The 27,219-nt window shown below is 38.1% G+C and overlaps 1 protein-coding gene and 1 long non-coding RNA gene across 3 annotated transcripts; both read left to right on the forward strand.

Moving 5' to 3' along the window:
* The first annotated feature begins 8,354 nt into the window (after nt 1-8,354).
* LOC142163346 (uncharacterized) lies at nt 8,355-9,894 on the forward strand. Its single transcript, XM_075220620.1, has 2 exons — nt 8,355-9,248; nt 9,850-9,894. Exons 1-2 carry the CDS (start codon nt 8,355-8,357, stop codon nt 9,892-9,894), a joined length of 939 nt encoding a protein of 312 aa, XP_075076721.1.
* An 8,559-nt stretch (nt 9,895-18,453) lies between these two features.
* LOC142162821 (uncharacterized) lies at nt 18,454-21,567 on the forward strand. 2 transcript variants are annotated; one of them, XR_012694255.1, is made up of 2 exons: nt 18,454-19,161; nt 21,214-21,567. It is a non-coding gene; the product is annotated as an uncharacterized LOC142162821 (long non-coding RNA). The 2 variants fall into 2 exon arrangements; XR_012694256.1 differs by lacking the exon at nt 21,214-21,567 and adding an exon at nt 19,378-19,707.
* Nucleotides 21,568-27,219: the final 5,652 nt, after the last annotated feature.

Consider the following 27,219-nt stretch of genomic DNA (forward strand, 5'->3'; position numbering starts at 1 on the left):
TAATATTCATTGTTGAAATTACCTACATGACTAACTTATTTATTTCTAAACTATTAATTTGTTGCATGGAATTTTGAATTATCATAGTTGATTATTATTTATTTATTATTTATTTATTTTTCTCATTCATTGCAAATAAATTTTTGCTTTTACTTTATTTGTCAAACTCTTTCATTGATCAACATTATCATAATATTTTATTATTTACTTAATTTTTTGTACTCTTTAAACTAATTATAAGTAAAGAAATATTTTTGAACTTTTATATGTAATATCTCTCTATTTAAATACTTATAATTTTTTTATTATGTGCATTAAATCTGTAAATTTTCTATCTCCTATATTTTCAACTTATTTCGACAGTTTTTGAGTGTCATTTAGTATTAAGGAAACTACCTATATGAGCATTTTTCTCCAATTTGAGTTTTATTTGCTATAAATTTTTAAATGATTTGCTTACTGCTGGTTCTTTTTTTATTATTTATTCAAATTAATTAAATTCTAAATAATATAAATTTGATTAAATCAATTGTAGGAATTCTAATTTATTTGAAATTATTTCATTATTCAATGTCATTGAATGATATATTTGATTATTATTTATTTATTTTTATTACTCTAAAAATAAATATTAGTTAAGTTCATATTTACACTTTTATTTTGTTGCTCAAGCTTCTTTCATCGTCAATGTTAACAAATACTCATTTTATCATTTTGTCTCTTTATTTTGGCTTTATCTACACAGATTTCAATGCTACAGTCCTTTCAAAATTTAGCTTGTGTAATTCAGTGAAAGATGAAATTGGTTAAAATATGTACATTTGTTTCTTTTGATTGAAGTTCTACATTCTTTATTGGTTATTACTTTCTTTTAATAATATATAGATAGATATAAATATACATAAGAAATTTTATTAAAATAATATTTGATCAGTATTTATTTATATTTATTACTTTAAAATACATATTAATTAAATTTATATTATCACTTGTATTCTGTTGTTCAAAATTCTTTTATCGGCAATGTCATCAAATAGTACCTTAAGTATTATTTTATCACCTTAGTGTGGCTTCACATGCAAAGATTTCAGTGACATGGGCTTTCTAAATTTTGGCATGAATAATTTAGATATAGATTTGATATTAATGAAGATACCTATGTGAGTACTTTTTCCATTTTGAGTTTCATTTTCTGCAAATTTTTATACGATTTCTCACTATTTAGTTGTTTATACTCTTTATTCAAATTAATTAAATTAGAAAATGCTTCACGTCATCTTCATTTTTCTCCCTACTGGAGAATTTTGGCAGATGTTTTCAGCTTCTCTCTTAGTTCTTCCATTAGATAGTCAATACTCACCAAATTCGTTAGCCTATAAAAAAGTTAGTAAGATCAAAATTGCCTGCTTGATCCAAAATTGATCTGAAGAGTCAGAACTAAATTAAAGAAAAAAAATTAAGATTTTCATTAAATAAGATTCCATATAAGTTCTATTTCCTTATTTGACAATATCCCTATAAATTCTCCTTAATATTGCCAAGTGACTTTTTAATAGCTTGCCATTTGGCTTAACCATAATGCCAATATATATGGCAACTTTATTCCTTTAATATATATATATATATATATATATATATATATATATATATATATAGAAGATATAATATACATGAAACTTTAGGAGGATGGATACACCATTACCTTTAAGAAAGATGTTTGGTTTGACCAGGGGCGGCTCAAGCAAATATGGGGCTTAAGGCTATAGTTTAATATGAAGCCTAAATTTTTAAAAGAAATTTATGAGATATGTTTTTATTTGAAATCTATTCTTCTAACTTTTTGAGATACAAAGTTGCTAATAATTTTATTTATAATCGATTTTCTCTAATAGTTTATATTCAATTGATAATATTCATTTAATCTTTCTTGAGATATTGTTGATCTTAGATAAGATTTTACAGAGCAATAGAAGTATGGAACTATTGAAAACTTAAAAATATTGTTTAACACTTGAACTAATGAAATCTTTGAGAAAGAAGGTGAGTAATGAAATCTTGGAGAAAGAAAGTAAGTAAGAATATCAAAGAGAAAGGCAGAAAATATGTAGGATTTTCTGAAATATGAAGAGAAAAGAAAGATTGACTTGGACAAATTAAGGAAGAGAGAGCAAAATTTTTAATGAAAGAGTAAAAAATGAAAAATTGAAACGTTATGAAAACTATTCATCTACAAATTTTTAAGTAAGTCAAATTATTACCTCATTTATATGTCTAAAAAGTTTTCTTTTCTTTTATATTAAAAACTCTAATTTTTGTATTAAACATATTAAATATTATTTTTTAAATACTTATGAATTTATTATTTTTCAAAAATGTGGCCCCCAAAATTTGGGGGCCTAAGGCACAAGCCTTGCCCCTCGTAACTATGGAGTCGGGCCTGGGTTTGACTGGACCAAAGTCTTTGCTTGAGCATGGATTCGCGCATAATTATTTTATTTAGTTATCAATAAAATACAAGTATTATACATAGTTTAGGGAGATGACTCCCACGTGATTCCGCCCCTGCTATTCGTTCCATTTTATGTAATTGTAACGATTCGACTGGTCGTTTTGAGCTTTTGCACTTTGCTCGTTAGTTCTCAGGCATGACTTGCCCCGTGTGATGTATTCTGACTTATGTAAATCATTGGTTTTGGTTTTCAGGGTACTCGGAATGAATTTGGAAGAATAGTTCTCAGTTTGAAGCTTGAAATTTGAAAGATTTGACCAAGATTTGACTTGTGGGTATATGATTGTCATGACCCGGCAAGTCGTCTCATGATACCGCTCCATTTCCCCACTTCTGCTTCTTTGTGCTTTGTTATCCGTATTTTGTGGTATCGGGTTGGTCGGATCGAATCTGGAATGATTTTGTTAAGGTTTGAGACACTTAGTCTCTTTTAAGGAAGTCTAAGTTGGAAAACGTCAACCGGATGTTGACTTATGTGTTAGAGGGATCGGATGTAAGTTCCGGTGGTTTCGTTAGCTCAGGGAGGTGATTTGTGGCTTAGAAGCGTGATCAAAATGAATTTTATAGGTTTGTAGTAGATTTAGGCTTGATTTGGCGAAGTTGATATTTTGGCGATTTTCGATTGGTAGGCGAGATTTTGATATAGGGGTCGGGATGGAATTTCGAGAGTTGCAGTAGTTTCGTTGTGTCATTTGGGATGTGTGTGCAAAATTTTAGGTCATTCGGATGTGGTTTGGTTGAATTTTTGATCAAAAGCGTAATTTGAAGGATTTTAGGAAATTTGGCTTGAATTCGTTGTCTTTTGGTTGATTTGATATTGTTTGAGGTATTTTGAGGATTGTACAAGTTTGAATAAGGTATTAGGATATGTTTGTGCTTTTGGTTGAGGTTCTAGGGGGCCTCGGGGTGATTTCGGATGGTTAACGGAGATGTTTGGACTTTGTTGCAGCTGCTAAAGTTGTTGCTTCTGGTATTTCCGCACCTGCGGATTGGGGACCTCAGGTGCGGTGCCGCAATAAGCGGAGGATTTGATGGCAGAAGCGAAAATGGCTTGAGGAGCAGGAACCGTAGAAGCGGCTAGGAGGACCGCATCTGCGATATCGCAGATGCGGGTAGGCGACCGCAGATGTGGAATAAGGGGAATAAGTGATTTCCGAAGAAGCGGAGAAAAAAATCGCAAATGCGGTACCGCAGAAGCGGTTAAAGGGTCGCAGATGCGAAAATAACTGGGCAGAAGGTATAAATTGTAGCCTTCGCGAAATTTGAGCTATTTCACCTTTTTTGACTTCGGCCTTGGAGCTTTTTAGGCGATTTGAAAGAGGGATTTCAAGGGAACTTCATTGAGGTAAGGAATTTGGACCTAAAACTCGTTCCTATGCAATTATTTTACGGATTAGAGCTAGAAATTATGGAAATTAAGGGTGAGAATTGGGAAAACTAGGGCTTGGAAACTTAGGCGTTTGATTGAGGATTTGATGGACCATTTGAGACCGGATTTCAAAACTTTTGATGTGTATAAACTCGTGGGGAGATAAGAAATCTATTGATATACAAATTATCGAATTCCGAGACGTGGGCACGGGGGTCGGGTTTTGGTAATTTCGGGATTTTTAGTATAATTTGATTATTTTCATTTGGGGTTCGTTCCCTTAGCATATTTTGACGTCCTCATTCTGATTTTGGATAGATTCGACGCGATTGGAGGCTGATTCGAGGGTCAAAGGCATCGCGAGCTAGAGATTTGACCGGTTCGAGGTGAGTAATGATTGTAAATGATGTTCTGAGAGCTTGAAACCCCGGATTCGCACATCGCAGCGTTATATTGAGGTGAGGCACACGCTTGACGATGAGTGTGGGGCCGTGCACTATTGGGGATTGTCACTTGGTCCATCCCGATTGATGATTTTACCACGTATTTGATTGAAAACTAATTGCTATCATCATTATTTGGGCTGAATGCCATATTTGTGCTTCGTGCCAACTATTTGAACCCTTTGGGAGCTTTTTTATTTATATTTCCTCACTGTTTTGACTTTATACTTGAACTCAGTCATGTTATTTTCCACTATTTTCATACTCAGCCATGTTTACTCAGTTTTAATACTTAAATAATATTTTAAATGATGATTGGGCTGAAAAACACTGTTTTACTATTGCCCGAGTGGCCGATGGCCTACGTTGTGAGGAAACACTGATATTGATTTGAGGCCGAGAGCCTAAGATATGTATGCCACGAGGTGGCTTGATCGATATGAGGTCGAGAGCCTAGTGATGATACCACGAGATGACTTGATATTGCGCTTGGGCCGTAAGGGGCCCCTCCAGGAGTCTGCACACCCCTAGGGAGCACGGGTACCCATTGTGATATGAGATTGAGCCCGAGGGGCTGGTATTGTCCTATATGATTTCCCGAGGGGCCGGTACTGTTCTGCGATGTTGCCCAAGGGGCGGATTTTTTGATACTGTGCCCGAGGGGCAAACCTTTATGTGTTTACTTTTCATAATTGCCTGACAATTACCTGTTTAATTGTTGAAAAAGAGTTTTCATGAAGTTAAATTTGAGTTAAAGGATTTTACCTATCTTTCAGTGTTTTACTCTTTTGAAATGGTTGTACTGCCTCATTATATAATGCTCTGTGCCTTACGTGATTTCTTGCTTTCAGTCCTTATTTACATTTGTTACTCAATGAGTTGGAGTACTCACTTTACTCCCTGCACCCTGTGTGCAGATTCAGGCGTAGCTGGTCCCACTCCTGAGTGCTGTTCATTTCCAGCTTCAGGCGGATCCGAGGAGTCTTTAGGTAGTTGTTGGCGTTCGCAGCTCGGAGCTCCTCCCTATCTCTTTCCCTTTATGTTATTAGTTCTCTACTAAACTCAGTAGTTACTTTGGGGTATTCTGTGTGTTAGATGCTCGTGACTTATGACACCCCGGTATTGGGCTGTGTTTGGGTTGTATTCCGCATAGTATACTATCTTTTGCTTAGACTTTGGTTTATTTACTCATGCTTAGGTTGTTTATTAGTGATTAGCTGTTTAAAAAGTGAATTGAGTTTAATTGGTTGGCCTTGTCTTCACGAGAGGCGCCATCACGATCGGGCTCAGGTTTAGGGTCGTGACAAGTTGGTATCAGAGTCTAGGTTACATAGGTCTAACGAGTCATGAGCAGGTTTAGTAGAGTCTCGCTGATCGGTACGGAGACGTCTGTATTTATCCTCGAGTGGCTGCACAGCCTTTAGGAAAACTTCATATTCTTGAGATTATGATTATGAGGCCGAGAGCCTGAGATATGTACGTCATGAGGTGGCTTGTTGATATAAGGCCGAGAGCCTAGTGATGATGCCACAAGATGACTTGATATTGCGCTTGGGCTGTAAGGGCCCCCTCTAGGAGTCTGCACACCCCCAGTGAGCGCGAGTACCCATTGTGATGTGAGATATAGCCCGAGGGGCTGGTATTGTTAACATTGTGACCGAGGGCATTCCTATGTGCTTATCTTTCTTATTTGTCTATCATTTACCTTTTTAATTGCACCTGAGCGGTAGATTTTCTGTGCTTATCTGTTCTAATTGCTTTGCATTCAATTTCTTAATTGTTTAAGGTCATTTTTAAAGAAGTTTAAACTGAGCTAAGATGCTTTAAGAGATTTCACAACTTCATTGCTTTCTTACTGGTTTTGTACTACTTTTATACAACATGTTGATGTACTTTTCGTTATTTCCTATCACTCAGTATTTAGTTATGATTATTACTCACTGAGTTGGAGTACTCACTTTACTCCCTGCACCTTGTGTGCAGATCCAGGTATTTATGCTCCCGGTAGCGGGTATTGGTTGATTAGAGGCAAAGTCTTTGGAGTTTAGCAAGGTAGCTGTCCGATGTCTGCAGCACTACTTTTCTCCCTTTGATGTCATTAGACTGTATTTAGTACATTTACAGAAATTTTGTTGTATTTTAGGCCTTAGTAGTTTCTCGTGACTTGTGACACCCTAATGTCGGTCTGTATCTATTTCCACACTATTCTTTTAAACTTACATTATGCAATACCTAATTAACTAAAAAGGCATAAATTGACTTATTAAAACTTTTGAAATGAACTTGGGGATTGTGTCGGCTGGCCTTGTCTTCACGAGAGGCGCCATCACAACCAGGTCTGATTTGGGGTCATGACAAGTTGGTATCAGAGCCAAGGTTACATAGGTCTCACGAGTCATGAGCAGGTTTAGTAGAGTCTCGCGGATCGGTACGGAGACATCTGTACTTATCCTCGGGAGGCTGTAGAACCTTTAGGAAACGCTTCACATTCTTGAAATTCTTATCGTGTGTCCTTGATTCAGCTTGAAATGTAACTCTTTGAATTCCTTCCACGCATTCGTATGCACACATGAGCTCTCGGTATCAGATGTTCATCGATGGCTTGTGGTTCCCTGATCGAGGGGCGAGATGTGATCTCTGTGTGTGGATGTTGGGCCAGTCTGGAGGACTAGAGGCCGGATTTTTGCCTATAGCTTGAACACCGAGGTGTTGATTGTGTGAGCACGTGTTTTTGAACTGATATATTCAGAAGTGTCCCTATTAGAAGAAGTAATGGTTGGATGGCTATGCGATGAGTATGTTATGACTGCAAGATGTATTCATATGATTTGGAAGCGACGAGAAGTGTCTGTTGGAGGATAGAAGAACTACTAGGTTCTTGATTTCCATCTTGATTTGAGGTATAGCCCCGAGTTATGGGTGTGTGAAGAATCTTTTCATGTTTCCTAGTTGAGAGTGAATTAAATTTCATTTTGCGGTCTGAGTTCAGACTCAGGAAGATTAAGTGACTGCGTAATGTTTATGATGGTGGAAGGTATACAGAAATGTAAGTTTGAGGCAAAGCAGGTGGGTTATCTCCTGCGGAGTGTTCTGAAGCTTGTGCGATCCTTATATTGTTGGTTAGAAGATCTTATTTACAAGTTATAGATATGTGTTGCAATTTAAATTTGGGTCACTTAAGAGAGTGGGTTTAACTATTACGAGAGTGAATGCGAGATTTGCAGAAGATTTAAAGTAATCGATGGTCTATGTTTCATGAGCTTATGAATAGTTGTTGTGTAATAGAGTATATGTATTATGAGTTATTGTGTGTGTTTTGATCCATAGCTTCGAGCCAAGTGGGGGAGTCTGCTATTGATTAGTTGACTGCACGGTATGTTGGTTCCAGTTGAGGTGTACGGGTGAAAGAGTTATGGCCTACGGAGACTGAGACCGAGGATGGCTCGAGTAAAGGAAATATCAACAAAGGCAATGATGTGCCTTATGGGTGTATGAGAGTCAAGGAATGACTTGAGTTGTTATTGGTAAAGGATTCTCGGTGCATAGGGCAGGGAGTTGCTTGGTTGCATTAAGTTGAGGTTGCGTTCTATAGTGTTGGAGTGCTAACGAGGCACAGGTTGCTTGGTTCATTTGGTCAGGCTAATTACAGTCGAGTAGAGTGGATGAATCTCGAGAATGGTCCTAATGTGTTCCAGATTTTACATGTAATAATTTGAGATTTTCAAGTTGTAATTTTTTGGCTAGAAATTGAGGTTTGCAGTAGAGGGTGTCAAGACTTGTGGTACTTCTATATCAACTATGGGATTCTTTTTATCAGCATTGAGAAGGTGAAGGTAACATATTTAAATTCGCAGGAAGTCTCTTTAGAGTAAAGTATTTTGAATGTGGTGCTTTTGGGACGTTTAAGAGAGTATTCAACGGCTTATGAGCCTTAGTCGGTGTGGTTTTATGCTTGGATCTCATGTAGTGAGTAACTGATGAAAGCCAAGAAACAAAAGATTTATTTGCAATCCTTACTACTCTATCTTTACAGATGGATGGTATGGGAAAAAGATTACAACAGCTAGAGAAAAGCCAGCCAAGTCAGCAGCATAACTATAAAGATGCGGAGCTAAGTCGATCGGAAGACTCAAAACTTCCAGAGTTAGAAGGAGACGTTGGGAAACTCCAAAAAACCCATAACAAAGTTTGCTTATATACAGCTGCAGGTACAAGTAAACAAGTTAACAAGAAGCCACATACCAATGTCAATTTAAACAACATATTTGATAAACCAATTACTCCGAAAAGGCCAAAAGAAACAATAGTTACAACACCACAAACCTCAACCTATGTCAACAGCCTACACCAAAATAAAAAAATATACAACCATATTACCCAGACCTATATTGAAAATATATACAAAATCCAAACATTTCTAAACCTTAACCCCAGAGCAACTACTACAACAGATCCAACACAGGACTATATAACCCAAAAACTCCAAGGATATAATAGACTTATTGCACAGCCAAAAACTAGAGCCAATTTAGTAAAAGCATGTTACAATTACGGATTACTTAGCACGGTATATACCTATGATGGAGAAGAGATAAGTGGAATACCGGAACTATATAAAGCATTTATTACATCTAAAAGAATTACAAAAGGAAACCTATTTTTTATAAAATTCTATACAGCACCAGCTGAGATACTATACGATGAAATAAAACCTATTATACAGGTTGTAAAAATAGGATTGACACGAGATATGATAATACCAGAAGAAATAGAACAACAACCAGAAATACCAAAAATCGAGATACCAGGTTTTTACGCCAACAAAAGAATAATTGGAATAACAACTATTATCCAAGAACTAGCCAACAATTATTTACAAGAAAATGCTATCTGGAGCTACTACTCAAGAGATCAACTAATGATATATGCGAATTCAAGAGAACTACGACAAGGAGATATGGATGAAGTCCAAAAATTTGGTGGTTTACTACCCCGTGTAAGCAAAGGACAATTTTGTAAGTAGTTTGTGTAAGTAGTTTGTGGCAAGCGGAATTAATCTTGAAAGTTCTTTTATATTTTCTTTTAATAATTTAGATAATAAATTTATATTTTCTAAAGTTTGTAACCAGTATTTGAGATATTCGTAGCTGATCATTAATCTGAATATAAGTCTAGTTCATATAAATCTAAGATATCTATTTCTTCTGATAGAATTAGTGTTGTATATCCTTGTTCCATTATGTTAATTATTTCAAAAGAAATTAAAATATCGTAAATTTTTCTTCTAATGTCATTATTAAGTTGGTTCAAGGTATATAATATGAGTATTTTGTAATCATTATTGTTATCTAGTAGATAAGTGTGGTTGCTCATAAGATTATTATTTTTCCTTATACTTATCATGTGTTTACTAATCATATTGGTGTGGTTTGTACTTTGTACATAGGAACAAGACTGTCAATGAGGTGTGGATTTGAAGCAGCTAAGTTGAGCATTTGTGAATTTTGTTTGTGTGTTTTGAATCGTAGCCTAAATCATCAGTCAATCTTCAAGCTGTTAACAGGACTCTCTAAGTTGTTACTCCATGTATTTTATGGGCTTTTCTCATTTTGTATCTTTCTAAAATAACACATTCTATGTTAGTGAAAAATTTTGTAGTTGAAGAAATAGGTTTTGACAGCAAGTAATGGTACATAATTTCCTAAATTCGGGTGCGCATTTATGTGACCTAAATCCAAATCTCAACAATATTAGATGAAATGTGTCGAGGATCGCGGGTGTATTTATGTGACGCGGTTCAAGACATGTTTTGAATAACGTTGAAATCTTCCTAAAAAGATATAATTGAATAAAATCGGTTAAAGAGTTAAAATTGTACCATAGGTTAAAATATGTATTAGAATCAGATAATAGGCCAAATATAGTAGTTGAGCGACCGTGCTAGAACCACGGAACTCGGGAATGCCTAGCACCTTCTCTCGGGTTAACAGAATTCCTTACCCGGATTTCTATGTTCGCGGACTACAATACAAAGTCAATCTTTTCCTCGATTCAGGATTTTAAACCGGTAACTTGGGACACCATAAATTATCCCAAGTGGCGACTCTGAATCTTTAGATAAATAATCCTGTTTCGATTGTCACTTTAAGTTGGAAAAAACTCCTTTGTACCCCTTTATGAGGGTGTAGGTAAAAAGGAGGTGTGACAGCTCTAGCGACTCTGCTGGGGATTGCAAACCCAGAACTTCGGTTCAGGGTTTAAGAATTTGATCTTAGAATAGCTGTTATGATTGGCTTTATTTATTATCTGATTTTTGTACATGTTTGAGCATAATATGCTAAATGTTGCTTTTATCGATTTGATATTATCTGAATGTAAATAAATTGCTACAAAACCCCTCTCTTATCTCTCCCGAGGAGTGCACGCTGGTCGTGACTTCTTTCTGTTAGAGTCTTATTCCAAATAGAACGAGATTCAGACAAGTTGCAAAGCCGGATGATCTTTTGGTTACCAGTACCCCCCCCCCCCCTCAGCTCGAGTTGTCCGCTCGGGGAAGCTAGGTCTAGAACAATAAACCCAGGTTTTAAACCTAATATAACAAAGTCTCATACCGGATCCCTAGTAGGAACGCTTGTTTGCATCATATGCATTTGACTCTGGGGACTCAACACAGGGGTTGGGTCCGTCTAGGACAGGAGTACCCAAAAATCAAAAGACCATCTTGATGCATCTTACGTGCTATTTGCGTATTTGTCTGTTTCGGCTTGCATGTTGACTGACTTCTAGAATAGGGAAAGAAAATGGAAAAAAAAAGAGAAAAAAAAGAAAATCAAAAAAAAGGAGAAAGAAGAAAAGAGAAACAAAAAGTGAGAGGTAGGTATTTAGAAAATTCTGAAAATCTGCCAAAATTCTAGGGAAAAAAATCATTTCAAAACGAGCCAAAATTTTCAGGTGTCATGTTTTTCTGTTCCGCCAAAAATGGTCGAACTACACGGGTCTGATTCTCACCGGATGTGAGATACGTAAGCAAACCTCATCGGTTCTGGCCCATAATTTTCGAAAAATCCAAAAATATTTTCCTTTACTTCCTCTCTAGAAAAGTCTTTTTTTTAGACCCCAATTTTCAAAAATCCAAAAAAAAAAATTCTTTTACTTCCTTCTTTAGAAAAGTTTTTCTTTGAGACCTCAATTTTTGAAAAAAATACATAAAAAATATTTTCTTTTAGTTGCTTCTCAAAATCAAAAAATACAAAAATATTTTCATTCTTCTTTCAAAATTGAAAAGAAAATTTAAAATTCAAAAATATTTTTTTTAGAAGAATTTCTTTCATAAATTCAAAAATAAAATTCCAAAAATATTTTCTTTCTTCTTTAGAAGTCTTTCTTTGCAAAAATGCTGAAGAAAAATCAAAATCAAAATATTACCTTTCTTTCGAAAAAATAAAAGAAAAAAGTCAAAAAAAAAGTTAGTTTATTTACTTTATTCATGATCTTCCCGAACTACGCAAGATCTGATTCATTCGGCGTCATGATACGTAGGCAACCCATATCAGGTTCGACCAACCATTAAAAAAAATAAAAAAAAATGAAGAAATGAGAATATTGATAATAATAAGGACTGACTGAGTCCATTCTAACATGTTTTGTGTTGAATTGTGAAGAAAGTTGAGGTGGTCGGTTTGTGGTAAGCTGGAAATACAAGATCCAAGGAAAAATGATAACTGACATCGAAGCTGTTACAAGTGCTCAAGAGACTCCGGGTCAGAGGGTTCAACAAGAGTCTATTGTGTTTGAGAAAAATAGAATACTGAAACAGCAAATGACCGAAATGTGTCAAGCATGGGCCAGTGGTCAAGGACAGCCTCGTTATGAGTCACAATTTGCTACACAACAAGAGCAGTACCACTCTCTTGAGTACCACTCGTACTCGTTTGATCTTCCTGCAAACATTGAGAAGCCTGCCCGAATGATGGTACAGGAAGAAATGACCCAAAGAGTGAAAAACTTAGAACAACGGTTGAAAAACATGCAAGGGTTGGCCGGTCAAAAGAGTGTTGCCTTCAAAGATCTATGTATGTTCCCCGATGTCCACTTGCCGCCTGGTTTCAAGATTCCCAAATTTGAAAAGTATGTTGGACATGGAGATCCCATGGCCCACCTGAAAAGGTATTGCAATCAACTGAGAGGTGCGGGAAGAAACGAAGAATTGCTGATGGCTTATTTTGGGAAAAGCCTTACGGGAGTAGCATTCGAATGGTTTTTAGATCAAGACACATCTCGCTGGTACGTCTAGAATGACATGGCACAGGCATTTGTCAATCAGTTCCAATACAACATCGACATTGCCCAGACCGCATTTCCCTTTCAAACCTGAAGAAGAAACCAAGTGAAAGTTTCAGGGAATATGCCATTAAATGGAGAGAGTAAGCAGCTCGAGTTAAGCCATCCATGGATGACCACGAGCTAATCACTGTCTTCCTTCAAGAGCAAGAGCCAGATTACTTTCAAAACATGATGTTCGCAGTTGGCAAATCCTTCTCAGAAGCAATCAAAATGGGAGAGATGGTAGAGAATGGTCTCAAGACAGGCAAAATTATAAGTCAAGCAGTTTTTAAAGTCGCAACTCAAACTGTCCGGGTTGAGTCTGATAATTTTAGCGACACAAATGAGAAGGTTGAAGAAATCATGATGACATCAGGGTCGAGAAGAGGTCCCAGGAGAACATCTCGAAGGCATGATCAGCCTCCTCAAGTTTTCCATGACTCTCTTGAGCAGTATTATCCACCTTAGAATCCTCAATACTATGTCGCTCCACCTCAGTATGTTGTCTAGCCACTAAAACACCCCAGAAGGCGAGCACGAGCATCACAAATTCTCCAACAGCCTCCACAAAATTTTCAGGTGCCCTATAACCCACATCCAAGCCAGAGGTATAAAGGGGAACAAAGGTTGAAAGATAATTTTACGCCAATAGGAGAGTCCTATGCAAGCTTATTTGAGAAGTTAAAGCATTATGACATGATTGCACTTATTCCTCCAAATCATGTGGACCCACGTGCAAGAAGCTTTGACCCTTCTAAAAGGTGTGAATACCATTCCAATGCCTATGGGCACAATATTGAAAGCTGTCGGGATTTGAAAAGAGAAATAGAAAGGATGATCCAGGAAAACCTGATTGTGATCCAAGACAGTGACACCCAGAATAACGCGCAAAATCCTTTACATGCACATGATGATGCACACTTTGTGGGGATGATGTGTGGTGACAGGGAGTATGAGATTCCTCTCGGGAATTTGCTAACTGAAGTTAATGATTTTGAAATTGGAGAAGGCTCTGCTGATTCTGATGAACAAATTTGTGACTAAATATCAAGCCTAGCAATTGAAAAGTCATTCCCTCCTCACTATGAAGGAATCTTGGTAGCTTGTTTTGATGTTTTTTGTATTATCTGGGTTATTTTAGGGTTGTGATCCAAATTTTATTTGTTTTATTGAGTCAAATCCTTCTATCCCTCCATTTTGTTTGTATGAGTCTTGTCTGTCTGTTCTGTTGCTATTTTCATTATTCGGGTTATTTTGGGGTTGTAACTCGTATTTTGGGTTGCTTGTTTAGTTGTAAACCCTTTCGTCCTTTACTCAATAAAATACAGTTTGTCCTTTTGTGTCATTCTGTTCCTAGTTCTTTTCTCGCTAGTTCTAATGACATGACATGCATGCGGAAATTTTGGTCAGATCTTAGGAGCTGATTTAATCTGAAATTTGATAACTAAAAAAAATACTTTTGAGGATGAATAAAGAGTTGGAATACTTTGGAACTAAGGTCGAGTAAAATTCACCTTCAAATCATTGTGAAGATCGGGATTGAGGATGTTTAATCAATTGAAGTTTGTTGGAAAGTTTGTCACTAAGGGATGAAAAAATTTCTAGTGACCACGGCACACCAAGAAGACAGACATGTTCGTTAATGCTGTGATCGCGAAAAATACCATGTTTGACGTTCTTGAGGTTGGGAGGCCCTCTTTCTGCTATCCAAACACTTTATATCCTTCGCTGCCCATTTTGAGTCTGTGTTATTTTCTTTGACTACCCTCTTTTGGAATCAAGTTTAGAGTCAAGAGTCAAAAAATATATAAAAAAAAGAGAAAGAGAGAGAGTCCATGTCCCAAGAGTACAAACTGGGGCAATTCTTAGAAAGTTCAGAAAAAAAAGAGAAGAAAAGAATTGTCAAAGGTCCATGCCCTAAAAAATAGAAGCTGGGGCAAACCAAAAAAAAGAAGAAAAAAAGAAAAGGAAAAAAAAAAGAGAAAAAAGCAAAAAGAAGAAGAGAAATAGAACGAAAGATGAAAAATAGTTTAGGTCAGATGTTTGAACTACGTTCGACCTGATTCCTTCAAAAAGGATACGTAGGCAGCCTCACAGTTCGGTCCAACCAAATAAGAATTCAGAAAAGCCAAAAATATTCCAAAAAAAAATCCCCAATAGCTGAAATTGGGGCAGAGATTTTTATTTCACTTGTAAAAGAATCGGTTCCAAGAGTTGTAAGATCATAACTCCTCATTTTGAGTCTACTTTGAGCCTTCCTGCTAACCTTTTTTCCCGACCCTATCCAAAAACCTTCCAAATAAAGACCTCCTGATACACCTTCAAGAATGCCAAGAGAAGCATGCAATGAGCAACGGCGGTCACGCGACATAGAACACTGTCAGGATGCTCGCACAAGAAAAGCGAAAGAAAAAGAAAAAGGAAAAGGAAATGAGAGAGTCTTATTAGTGAAAACCCTCACGGGCACAGTAAGGCGACGGTAAGTAGAGTGAATAAATTAGAGAGGCTTGTTGGTGAAAATTCCTCGGGGCACCATTAGTCGAAAGTGAGTCGTGAAGCTGATGCAAAGGATTGGCACGGATAGGCCCGACTTCAAAGATCATAAGAATGGTAAAAGGGAAGATTTGGTCAGTTTGATAGATCGGCTGTTAAGTCCAAAATGCATGTCATGATTATTAATGCTAGTTATTGAAAAAAAAAGAAAAAAATATTCTTCCTTCTGTCCTTCCGACAGGGGCATTTCTTGTTAATATTTGTTTCTTTGTGTCATTGTGTCCTTGACCCTGAGTCAGTCCTTCTTAAAACAAGCAAGAAAAGATTTCAAAATCTACTACCAGCTTTTCAGTTGTACAAAGTAAATTTGGCCAGCAAACTCAGTTGTTAATGTCGATATGCCTTGAGAATTCATACAAAGGCTCCCCCAAAAGACTCTTGTCAGCCTGCTTGGCGCAAACAAAGATAACTTGTGATTCTCTCTTACAGACAAATTGCTCAGATATTAGAAAAGATCATCTAAGAAAAGATCTCCAGTTGGGATGATGCTGATTGAGCCAGAAATACAATGGTACCGGGTGTGAAACGATTGGGGTTGATACAGAGCAAAGCCTCTTGAAGTTGACTCAAGTTGATTGAGCAGAAGCCAAGTTGCCCAAGACTCAAGGCCACAAACCGACCACCATTTTCAAAACTGACAAATTTTTCTTTGTATGAAGCAGGAACAAAGTGGTGCAAGGAAAGTGATTAAACAAAAAAAAAAGACGAGAAGAGCCGACAAAGGAAAGTTTCTCAAATCTTTGCCTTTATTTGTCTTGCTATTGTGCATAAAATCTTGCCATTGATTTTCACATTTTTCCTCCTAAGATAAAACGTCCTAGTCTGATGGATTTTCCACCCAATATAAATCTTAGTCTGATGAATTTTTCTCCTAAGATAGAAAACCTAGTCTGATGAACTTTCTCCTAGGATCACAATCTTAGTCTGATGAATTTTTCTCCTAAGATAGAGGACCTAGTCTGATGAATTTTCTCCTAGGATCAAAATCTTAGTCGGATGAATCTTTCTCCTAAGATAATAAATTAGAAGACCTAGTCTGATGACTTTTCTCCTAGGATCAAAATCTTAGTCTGATGAATTTTTCTCCTAAGATAGAAGACCTAGTCTGATGAACTTTCTCCTAGGATAGAAATCTTAGTCTGATGAATTTTTCTCCTAAGATACAAAACCTAGTCTGATGAATTTTCTCCTAGGATAGATGTCTTAGTCTGATGAATTTTTCTCCTAAGATACAAAACCTAGTCTGATGAATTTTCTCCTAGGATAAACGTCTAAGTCTGATGAATCTTTCTCCTAAGATAGAAGACCTAGTCTGTTGAACTTTCTCCTAGGATAGAAATCTTAGTCGGATGAATCTTTCTCCTAAGATACCGAAAACAAAAAAAAACAAAAAAAAAAAGAGAAGGACCTAGTCTGATGAATTTTCTCCTAGGATTAACGTCTTAGTTTGATGAATCTTTCTCCTAAGATAGAAAACTAGTCTGCCGAATTTTCTCCTATGATATTTTGGAAAAAAAAAAGAAGAGGAAATTTGGATTTGAAAAAAATGGGTCAATTTTTAGTTTTTTTAAGATTATCAATATTTAGTTTTCCTGAAATCAGGGGGGCCGCCTGGAAAATGGGGTGAGTTTTTACTTTAGTCAAGCTTAGTTTATAGTTTTCCTAGTCTATTCTTTAGTTTACTTTCATTATTGCATCAATAGTACAAGTGGTTTATAATTTTGCTAACAACTCACAAATCTTCCTAGTGCAAACTAGGGCAGAAAAAATTTCTTTTGTTTTGTTTGTTTTGTTGTAATCAGGCGCCCACATGGAGAACAAGGGAAAACAGCTCAAGTTTGAAAACAGTTCGAGTTTCAAGGAAAAATGGTTCAAGGTGAAAGGGAAAACAGTTTCAAGTAACAAGAGAAAACGGTTCAAGCTTCGAAGGAAGACAGGTCAAGTTCAGCAATCAGGCGCTCACCTGGAAAACAAGGGAAGACAGTTCAAGTTTCGAGGAAAAGCAGTTTCACGGAAAACAATTTGAGTTTCAAGAGAATGCAGTTCAAGTCTCAAAGGAAAATAGTTCAAGTTAGAAGTAGCAGAAGCTCGCGGCAAGAAGGCGAGTCAACAGACGAGATGATCAATGGAAGTAATCTCAGTCCAGAATTAAAAAAAATAATAAGAAAAGAAAAAGGGGAAAAAGGGAGTGAAGCCAAAATGCAGAAGCTGAAACAAGAGGCGGATTGCTCAAGACATGACTGAGGTCACAAGCACTGCATGTCCGGTCTTGATCCAAAAGCTAAAAAAGAACGAACTAGCACCTGCAACTAGCAAGCGTCAAGGTTCAAATCTAAAGTCTGCATGAAGAACCACTCAAGACTCAAGATCAAGCTTCAGAAGACTTATAAATAGGAATCTTGTAACTAGTAGTTGATAGGCTTAGCTAGTCTTTTTCATGTTTTGATTTTTGATGTAACATCAGGACCGCGGACCGGATCCTCGGCGGAACAACACCTCGACCGGCTCTTCGCCTCGGCATACTTCATCATCTCACTCACCTCTAAACTACACGTGGCCTGATTCCTTTATCGCCAAGGATATGTATGCAGCTCAGATACCAGGGCTCGGTCACATTCCCTTCTCTCTTAGTTTTTGGTCTCCTTAAATAAGGGTCGGGTCAAAAAACATGTCTAGTCATTCTTTGTCTAAAAACTCTTCGCGTTTCCAGTCAAAGAGTGGCAACTGTAGACATGTAATATTTGACCCTCCCCAAGATTTTTCAAATTTTAGCATGTAAATATTTAACTTAGGCCCGATATAGCTATTTCAACTCATTTTTACTCTTTTACTCTATTTTATTACAAGAAAATAAAAATTACAAAAATATATTTTATTTTATGTACCTTTCATAAAGTAAAAAAAAATACAAAAATAGTACCTTATTTTTATCTTTATATAATCTTGAAAAATACAAAAAATATGTAATAGTTTCATATTTTAATATAGTTTAGTTTAATTAATTAGAATTTGTTTTTGCATCATGTAGTATAGTTATTTTATATTAAGGGAATTTAGCTATGGTTTTAAATAATAATTTTTGGAGTCTTCTTAGCCCAAAATTGAGACACAAAAAGACATGGTCCAACCCAATTACCCTTAGCCCATTCTTCCCAACCCATTAACCCATTTAAGTGCAAGATTTAATCCTAGCCATCTATTTCATTCTAATCCAATGGCCATCATCCCTTCCCACTTCTATATAAAATACCCAATTATAGAAACCTTACCCTAAGTTTTCAATTCCTAGACCTAGCCTATACTCAAAAAGAGAAGCATAGCCGTATCTCTGGAGAAGAACAAAAATCTTAGCTCATATCTTTCTTGAGCATTCTTCAAGCATGTCAGAGACCCAAAAGCTTAAATGATGTTTTCTCAAATCACTGATTTCACATTTTTATAAAAGATTCCACCTCCCATTTCTCGATCTTTCTCCTTCCACTCCAGGAGACTAATTTCATCCAAGTGTAGAAATTCACAAATGGGTCCCGAAAATCTGAGTCTAATTGATAAAATACATCGTGCAAGTTTTCGGCTATGCAAAGTTTCAAGTTATAAGACGAATCTGCATATCTTCTGATTCTAGTATAGCATTCGATTTCGGAAAAATATTTTTTATCTCTGCTTTGATCTCTAGATTCCAGTTTCATAAAGAGAAGCTAAAAAATATTTTAAATAAAAATCAGTTTATTATTTACTCTCATCCCCAAAAGAAGAAGATCGAAACAGAGAGTGGGTGTTGCGGAGACGGAGTGTTTTCGAGTACGATTCGGAGTTAAGGTTGCCGTTTGTGGTTCCTGCCGAAGTTTCTTTTATTGTGCTTGTTTTCCGATCAGATTTCAATTGCTGCAATTCTATTTTGGCTGTCGACATCTCTTGGGTGTACCGGTTAGAGGATAATTTCAATTAGAAAAGCTCAATTAAAGGTCCAATTCTGACTCTTGTTCATTCTTTAATTTTCAACTTGTGTGGTTGTCCATGTTTAACCGAAATATTTGTTTGCACTTTGTGTTTGCTCTTATGTTCTTAAAAAGTTGATGTTGCTTAGATTAAGGAAATCAGCTAACCATGTTATTTAATTGCTCTTCTTATTAAAAATTAATTATCCGAAAATACCATGTTGTTGTGGTCTATTGGTGTAGTTAAAAGCAACAATTAAGTCTTGGGGAAGCCTTCAGTTGAGAGGTGTGGTTTGTGCTTTGTACATAGGAACAAGACTGGCAATGAGGTGTGGATTTGAAGCAGCTAAGTTGAGCATTTGTGAATTTTGTTTGCGTGTCTTGAGTCGTAGCCTAAATCATTAGGCAATCTTCAAGCTGTTAACAGGACTCTCTAAGTTGTTACTCCATGTATTTTATGGGCTTTTCTCATTTTGTATCTTTCTAAAATAACACATTCTATGTTGTTAGTGAAAAAATTTGTAGTTGAAGAAATAGGTTTTGACAGCAAGTAATGGTACATAATTTCCTAAATTCGGGTGCGCATTTATGTGACCCAAATCCAAATCTCAACAATGTTAGATGAAATGTGTCGACGATCGCGGGTGCATTTATGTGACGTGGTTCAAGACATGTTTTGAATAACGTTGAAATCTTCCTAAAAAGATATAATTGAATAAAAGCGGTTAAAGAGTTAAAATTGTACCATAGGTTAAAACATGTATTAGAATCAGATAATAGGCCAAATATAGCAGTTGAGCGACCGTGCTAGAACCACGGAACTTGGGAATGCCTAGCACCTTCTCCCAGGTTAACAGAATTCCTTACCCGAATTTCTGTGTTCGCAGACTGCAATACAGAGTCAATCTTTTCCTCGATTCGGGATTTTAAACTAGTGACGTGGGATGCCATAAATTATCCCAAGTGGCGACTCTGAATCTTTAGATAAATAATCCCGTTTCGATTGTCACTTTAAGTTGGAGAAAACTCCCTTGTACCCCTTTACGGGGGTGTAAGTAAAAAGGAGGTGTGACAACTTGACAACACTCTTATACTTAGAGGTCTTGCTTCTTGAGTTGTTACATGTTCTAGAATGAACGACTCTTAATGGTATGAAATATAACACCATGTATAATAACTTTAAATGTTACATGATGTTCAATAAGATGTTTAAACGCTATAAAAAAAAATCAAGGTCGAACATGGTGTAATCCTTATTTTAGTGAATTCTCGACAATTAGTTTACCCTCGACCGCAATAAGAGTTGAGGATGAAACCTTAAGTTGACACTCGCCCATTCAGGAAGTCAATTGATTTATGTTGAATATCTAGGTTTGGTGTTCAGGGTTGGGGTTAGGGTTCAGAGTTTATAAACTATTAAAGAAGTTTATCGGCGACTAGTGATTGATGGAAGACATCTCGTGTTGTTCAGTAAATTAAAATACGTCCATGTTGCCTATTCCTAACCATATATTTTTTGATCCATTGGAATTACCCATTTGATCCATTTAAAATTACCCATTTGATCAGCCATGTTATCAAAATAAAATTGATCACATTTCAATTATATTTTTTTGACCTACTCAAATTAACCCATTTGACCCATTTTAAATTACCCATTTCACTTGCCATCTCAAATAAAATTGATCACATTACAACCCTAATTTTTTCTTCAAAAAAACATTACTCAAACAATTGAAGAAAAATGAGTCAAGGGTTGAGTGCATGTTTTGGGTCGAGAACGAAATGTCACTGTGGCATATCTGTCAGCCAATTTACAGCTACAACTTCAGTGAATGCTTGTCGGCATTTTTCAAAATATTTCAAACCTAATGTAAGATGAATTCCACATATTTGCCTTTTTTTAATTTTAGGGATCTAATTTTACAAATAAATTATTTCTCCCATTTGATTTGATAAGGTAAAAGATGTCAATTTTGGGAATGGGACGATGATCTGCTAGATCTAAAGATTGCTGATCATATTAGTAGTTTAAAGTGTGAAAATGACGCTCTTAAACATGAAAAGATCGTTCTGCAGATCAAGGTGGATGAACTTTAAAAAATATTAGCAATAAATGTTCATGAGGAAGATGATGATGATAGAGAGATTGAACTGGAGGGAGGGCATATTCCTGTAAATTGTACAGTTGGAGGGATGGTTAAGATGAATGAAATAGGCTCAATAAGTGAGTAATGCTCTTGTGCGTCGTTGTCAGATTTGTGGCAGCTTGGATGATGAAGTGAGAAGGAGAACATTAATTTGTTATTGGTAGGAATAGTTTAATTACTGTAAGTTTATTTTGTTGGAAGTATTTTGGATCATGTAATGTTGTACTGATATAATGTTAAATTTGTTGAAGTTATTAAACGCGACCTTGAGTCTATTACACTACTAAGTAGCTAGTTTATTGATGGACCCAGGTCTATTACACAACCTCTGGGTTATGTCTGATGCAATGTTATATTTGATCAAGTTATTAGTACTAGACACATTGTCTAGTACACAACCAAGTAGCTAGTTTATTACTAGACACATTGTCTATTATGCAACCAAGTAGCTACTTGTTGTAATACATAAGGAAGTGCTAACGAAACAAAAATTACAGCATCGACAGTTAATAACCAGCAAGGTAGTTTCATCACATAGAGGTAGATGCAAATATCATAAATTACTACAAGTTCACCAAATAAATTCGTCCCATGACAAACACATCTTGAAATTTTAATTATAAAACTAAGAAAGGTCCATCCTTCCCCTGAAGATATCAACTGCAAATGTTTCCTTGAACAACTCCATTCGCTTGTCATTAAGCTGATCCAACGGCGTATCAGTTAGCAGAAAGTCAATAACCTTCACTGGATATGCTCTACTGCTTTCACTACAATAATCCAAGACACAATTAATTATTAAAGAAACCACAAAAATGAGTAAAACATAATGGATGGCACATTTAACATACCTTTGCTGAATGACTCGCACATCCATAATATGCTCTGAGGGCCATTCTTCATAAGCACATCTTGGCCTAAATCTGCAAACTAGCCAGTTTCCATCAAAATCCTAGGCATGATGAGTGCGAGGGGTTGTACCAGTTCTTTTAGTTTACCATCATCATACAATCAAACCCTCTGTCAAGTGGAAAACAATAGACGCAAAATACTTCAAAAATAACATGAAGACTAACTTCCTGTTCTTCCCGGACTGGGGTTTTTTGGGCTTCCTGTCGGGCACTATGCCGTATGCTTCTGTCGGTGCGCGAGGTTTCGTCGACCTGTTGTGCATCCTGTAAATCTGCATCCGCTAGAATCGGTTCGGGCACGTTATTGGGATTCTGTAGTTGCGTTCTGGCAGTCGAAATAGCCACACCGTTTTCCCCGTGGTGTTCGAGGTTGTCATTCTCGACTCTGTTTACCGAGGCAGATATTTTGACCTAAAATCGAAAGATCTTGGACCAGAAAAAGTGTGAGATAACTTGCATTTGTGGAATGAAACCAGCAAGAAAATAATCACTATTATTTTTAGCCCCACGGTGAGCGCCAAACTATTTACCATGAAAATAGTAACAATAATTAAATATATAAATGAGATTCTAAAAATACGTGATCTATTTTTACGTTAGTTGTTAGAGCAGTTGATGTTAAGAATATGAAGTTTACTGAAGAAACACAAGCTAAACGGGGCAGTAATCAAACTGAGATGCTTGCAGCCTGAGCCTCGGACTGGTCGATGAAAGACCTCGAGGTCGATCTCTGGCTCGAGGTCGAGTTATCGTGGGTAGTCGGTAATGGGATAACGGTTAAGGTATGATCAAGCAAGGCTCTTTATGGCCTGTACCGAGGAATAAATGAAGAACAAGTAAGAAAATAATAAATGCTAAAGTGACCTCGAGCAATTAGTTTAGAGAGGAGAAAGAGAGAGATATTATTGATATTATGTAGAGTACTTGGAGCTATGCCTCACAGAGTGTTAATGACTCCTCTTTTATAAGAGGAGGGAGCCCCAACTTAGTACAAGATACGTTGAGTGATAAAGAAAAATGGGATGGGACATCTAACTAGCTTCATGACGTCTGTGTGGGCCGATGTCGAGATGCTCAAATAGACTTAATCGACCCCGGATGCATTCTTTATAAGCTTCCCGTGTTTGTCGAGGTTTGAGCTGATGATATCCTCGGCCAGGTATCGACAGATCTTGAGGAAAATGATCGGCTCGAGGTCCCAAGCCTCTGAGGTGGCCAACTGAAGCAATTTTGTCAATGAGAAATCGTTCCTTCGATTTCACCGTGCATAGATAGTCTCCGCATTTCTTAGAGGGAAGCGATAAGAAATGATTTTGAGACCCCACTTCGCGGGCTCTGGTAATGATGTCATGCCGATAGCACAACCCCCTTTTTACAAGTGTCGAGGCATTTCACCCTTTTGCTTCTTCAGGATCATCCGATATGTCATGACTCTTTGTTCTTCAGGGTCATATTATTGCCACTAATTCAGCTCCCATGAATGCATTGATTGCGCCTGCTGTTACGCTTTTCGAGGGAGATAATGGCGTCATCGGTTACTTTGATCTCCCCCTATAAATGGGGCTTTTTATGATCAGTTTTTCATCCAAGCTTCCTTTGATACCCATACTTTCCTCCTTTCTTGCCATTTTAGTCATTGTCGTCTCATCATGTTTGAGGCCCACGGCCTCGAGATCTTACATCATGTGTGTTATGTCCCAACTCTCGATCCTTCTTCGGTTGGATGAAGTTGTGCTGCTGTGATGCTGTTGTTGTTGTTGTTGTTCCTGTCTCAGTTAGCTCGGGGCGATGAAGCAGGGGACCGTTTTCTTCCGACCCAAGGAGTTACTTGGATTATGCACCGCTGCTCAAGAGGGAGCTCGGATTATACACCGCTGCTCACCCTCCTTCCTCGGCTTGGCGTGTTACACCCCCTTTGGATTCCGGGGGGTATGGCGACAATCTCTACTGGCTGTTACCCCCCGGGCCGAGGAAATATCTCAAGAAGTGGCCTTATAATGGTAGTACTGGCGGAGTTCGTACTAGCCAAATTTTTTACCCAACCACTTCTTGTCTTCTTCCGGCCTCTCCTTCGTCACTTTGCTCTTCTCCCTCGCCTTCCTCTTATATATCCTTCCTTTTGAAGATGCCATTCCAAGAGGATCGGGATGAGGTCTCTGAGGGGATCGAACTTGGAAGATATTGTCTTTGAGATCATACACCTGGGAAGATGATGCCAGAGATGCCGCATTTTGGGAATAGGCTAGATTCTTAGGCTCTTATTGTATGCATATCTTCGAACTTCTTTATTTCTGTGTAAGAATCCCCTTGTGGGCTTTTGTAATCATATGTAAGGACCCTCGAGGACCATTGTAAGCGAACATTTTTATGAATACAAAGATATTTCCTTGCCTCCTCCCTTTGATACTTGTTGTATTTCTTTATGTTTGTGGCAACTCTGAATGCATGATCCTGTCTTGTCATTGCTAATACTAAACCCGGATGCTAGTATTCCTTCCGGCCTTCAGTTGATGGAAACAGCCTCGCATGGGGCTTTTTGCGGGTCCCTGGGACCGAACCTGAATAAGGCCAATGACCTCAGGCCGCTGGGACACTGACTTCGTGTGAAAGCGAGGATAGTGTTTTCGGGCCTCATTATGACTTTTAAGAAGAAATTTGCTCAGGGAACCGTGGGTGGGGGATGCTGGTGATTTTTTGAAAGTAGCCCCTGAGCAGAAGCTCTCTCGCACTTGGGCCATTCTGGACAACACCCGGAGTTCGGTTTGTACGGGTGTCATTCAAAAGTGCTTATTTCTTTACATACTGGTTTCTCTTAACGAAGATTTCTTGAAGTTGAGTATCGCCTCGAGGTTGGAGATGGTGCTATTGGTTGGCGTCTTTGGTCGGCTTCGAATCATCGCAGCTCTTCCAATGTATGACATGAGGCTATTTTCGCCCTCTTACGGGTTACCCTGTCTCACGCAGTTGCCATTTTTCGTGTCATGTTCCTGGTATCAACACGCCTGCATGTCTCCCTGCCTTTTAGTCTTTCAAATTTGCGACTGCTATAGTGGCAACTATGAGATTAATTTGTAGGGGGGAAGAAGCTCCTCCCCCAATTTTTGGGGCCATCGGGGCCTATTGATTCCATAGTGCCAGTCGATCACGCCCTTAATTATTGTTGTCGGGGACGGCAGAGACTGGGCATGAGCGAGTCACTCTGCGCGGGTGCTGACCGTAGGTATTATACCTTAGGAGTCTATATTATTTGTTTGGAAAATGGAGCAATATTCTTTAGGCGGCGTGCCCTGCGCCTTGCCAGCTCCGCCTATGGCGGGGGCGAACTCAGTAATTGTGTCTTCCTTCTTCGGTCATGTTTATACGGGCTTTTGTAGGTGTCGGATGGTCCCTCATAGGCGAGGTTGTGCTCCTCCAGAGAGAGGGAGGATTTGTAGGCTTCCGAGCCAGGGGAGGATGAATGGGTCCGTGTATCTGGTGAGAGAACATCGTCTGAGCCTGATGTTCTTGAAGTTTTTTATTTTGGAGCAGTGGTTCCTCTGAGTGATCACGCTTCAACCGAGGTAGGTTCTTTCCAAGGCCGAGGGGGCTAGGCCAGCAGGAATGTGCTTCGGCCTTCGTGGAAGTCCGCCGGTTTTGCTTCGTGGTGAGCTTCGGCACAGTTCTTCCACATCTCGTGTTTTCCCTTTTTTGTCAAGTTTTCCCTCTGCATGACTTTGATAGGCTCAGGTTTGAGCGGCTCCCCTATGGGCCTAGACCTCGGAGATCTCTAGATGAGGGTAAGTCCCTTAGGCTGCTTAGCGTGGAGAAGGAGGTTGAGTTGATGTACTGGCGATATGGGGCATACCGGAGCCCGAGTTACGAGAGCTATTTGATGGGGCAGATGACCTCTCGTGTAAGCATTTCACTTTTTTAACCTTTGAGGTTAGGCTTTTCTTATTCCTTAATTGCAGAGAGAGAAAAAAAGACAAAGGCTCAGGAGTACCTTGGGGGCGAAGCCGACCGAGTTAGGAACGCTTGCGGGGAACTGAGGGCTCAGGTGCAGGCTCAAGTTTCGATTCAAGTGGAGATGATCGCGAAGCTGGGGTCTGATCCCTTGAAGGTTTGGGTCGAGATTATCGATGCTTGGACTGAAGCAGCATTGGATCGGACCAAGGCCAATAAGAAAATAGAGATCCATTTGAACGATGTCGCTAATGTCCGAGCTGAGCTGGAGCGGGCCCTCAATCGTGAGGAAAGGATCAGGGGATACTTTTGTTTGTGGATCCCAAGGAGGGATGCCTGAAGAGATCAGCGCCAGGGTTTTTGTCCTCTTAGAAGAGTTCGATTGAAGCTGGGGTCGGTAGGCCGTAACCTTTTGGAGCGGAGCATAATTTTTTCCACTTTGTATTTGCTATTCGCAGAGCACGTTTGTAGATGGGGAGCGCGCCTTTAGCATATGTAAATAAGAGAAAACTTGAAGCTTTATCTTTTTTGTATCTCTTTCTGCATTGCTTTTGACCAGGCGGGCTGGCTTAGGTGTCTGGCGGGAGCCTTGTGGATCCTAAGCTCACTAGATAGGCCCGGAGGCTCTTAAGTGCGATTTTTTATGCAGGTATGCATCAGGGCCTTTGTGCTTTGCCCAGCTGTTTAGGCCTAGTCTCCGAGTCAGCCTTTGACTTAAGCTTACCTGACCTCTAATCTCCTATGCCTGTATGGGCGAATGATAATTGTTCTTATTCTTTGCCCTTGGGCATTTGTTGTTTCAACTATTTTGGGTTCAGTCTCCGAGTCGCATTGCAATGGTACTTATGCTTTTGCACATTGGCTTTTTGTAGGCTTTGTTTTCCTCTCGTTAGGTCTTTTTGAAATGATTTTGCCTGACCCGTCATCGGTTCGGGAAGAACCTCGATTTTAAGTTGTTAACGGTGATGTTCGAGCACCTCGAAAGGCTTTTAGCTCATAGGCTGAGTAGCTTGAAACCTTTGTGATTTGGAGCTGACATGGTCGAAGCCCATTTGCCTATTGAGGGAAGCCTGTTTTAACCG

This window comes from Nicotiana tabacum, chromosome 8, assembly GCF_000715075.1.
Source record: "Nicotiana tabacum cultivar K326 chromosome 8, ASM71507v2, whole genome shotgun sequence".
Taxonomy (NCBI): domain Eukaryota; kingdom Viridiplantae; phylum Streptophyta; class Magnoliopsida; order Solanales; family Solanaceae; genus Nicotiana; species Nicotiana tabacum.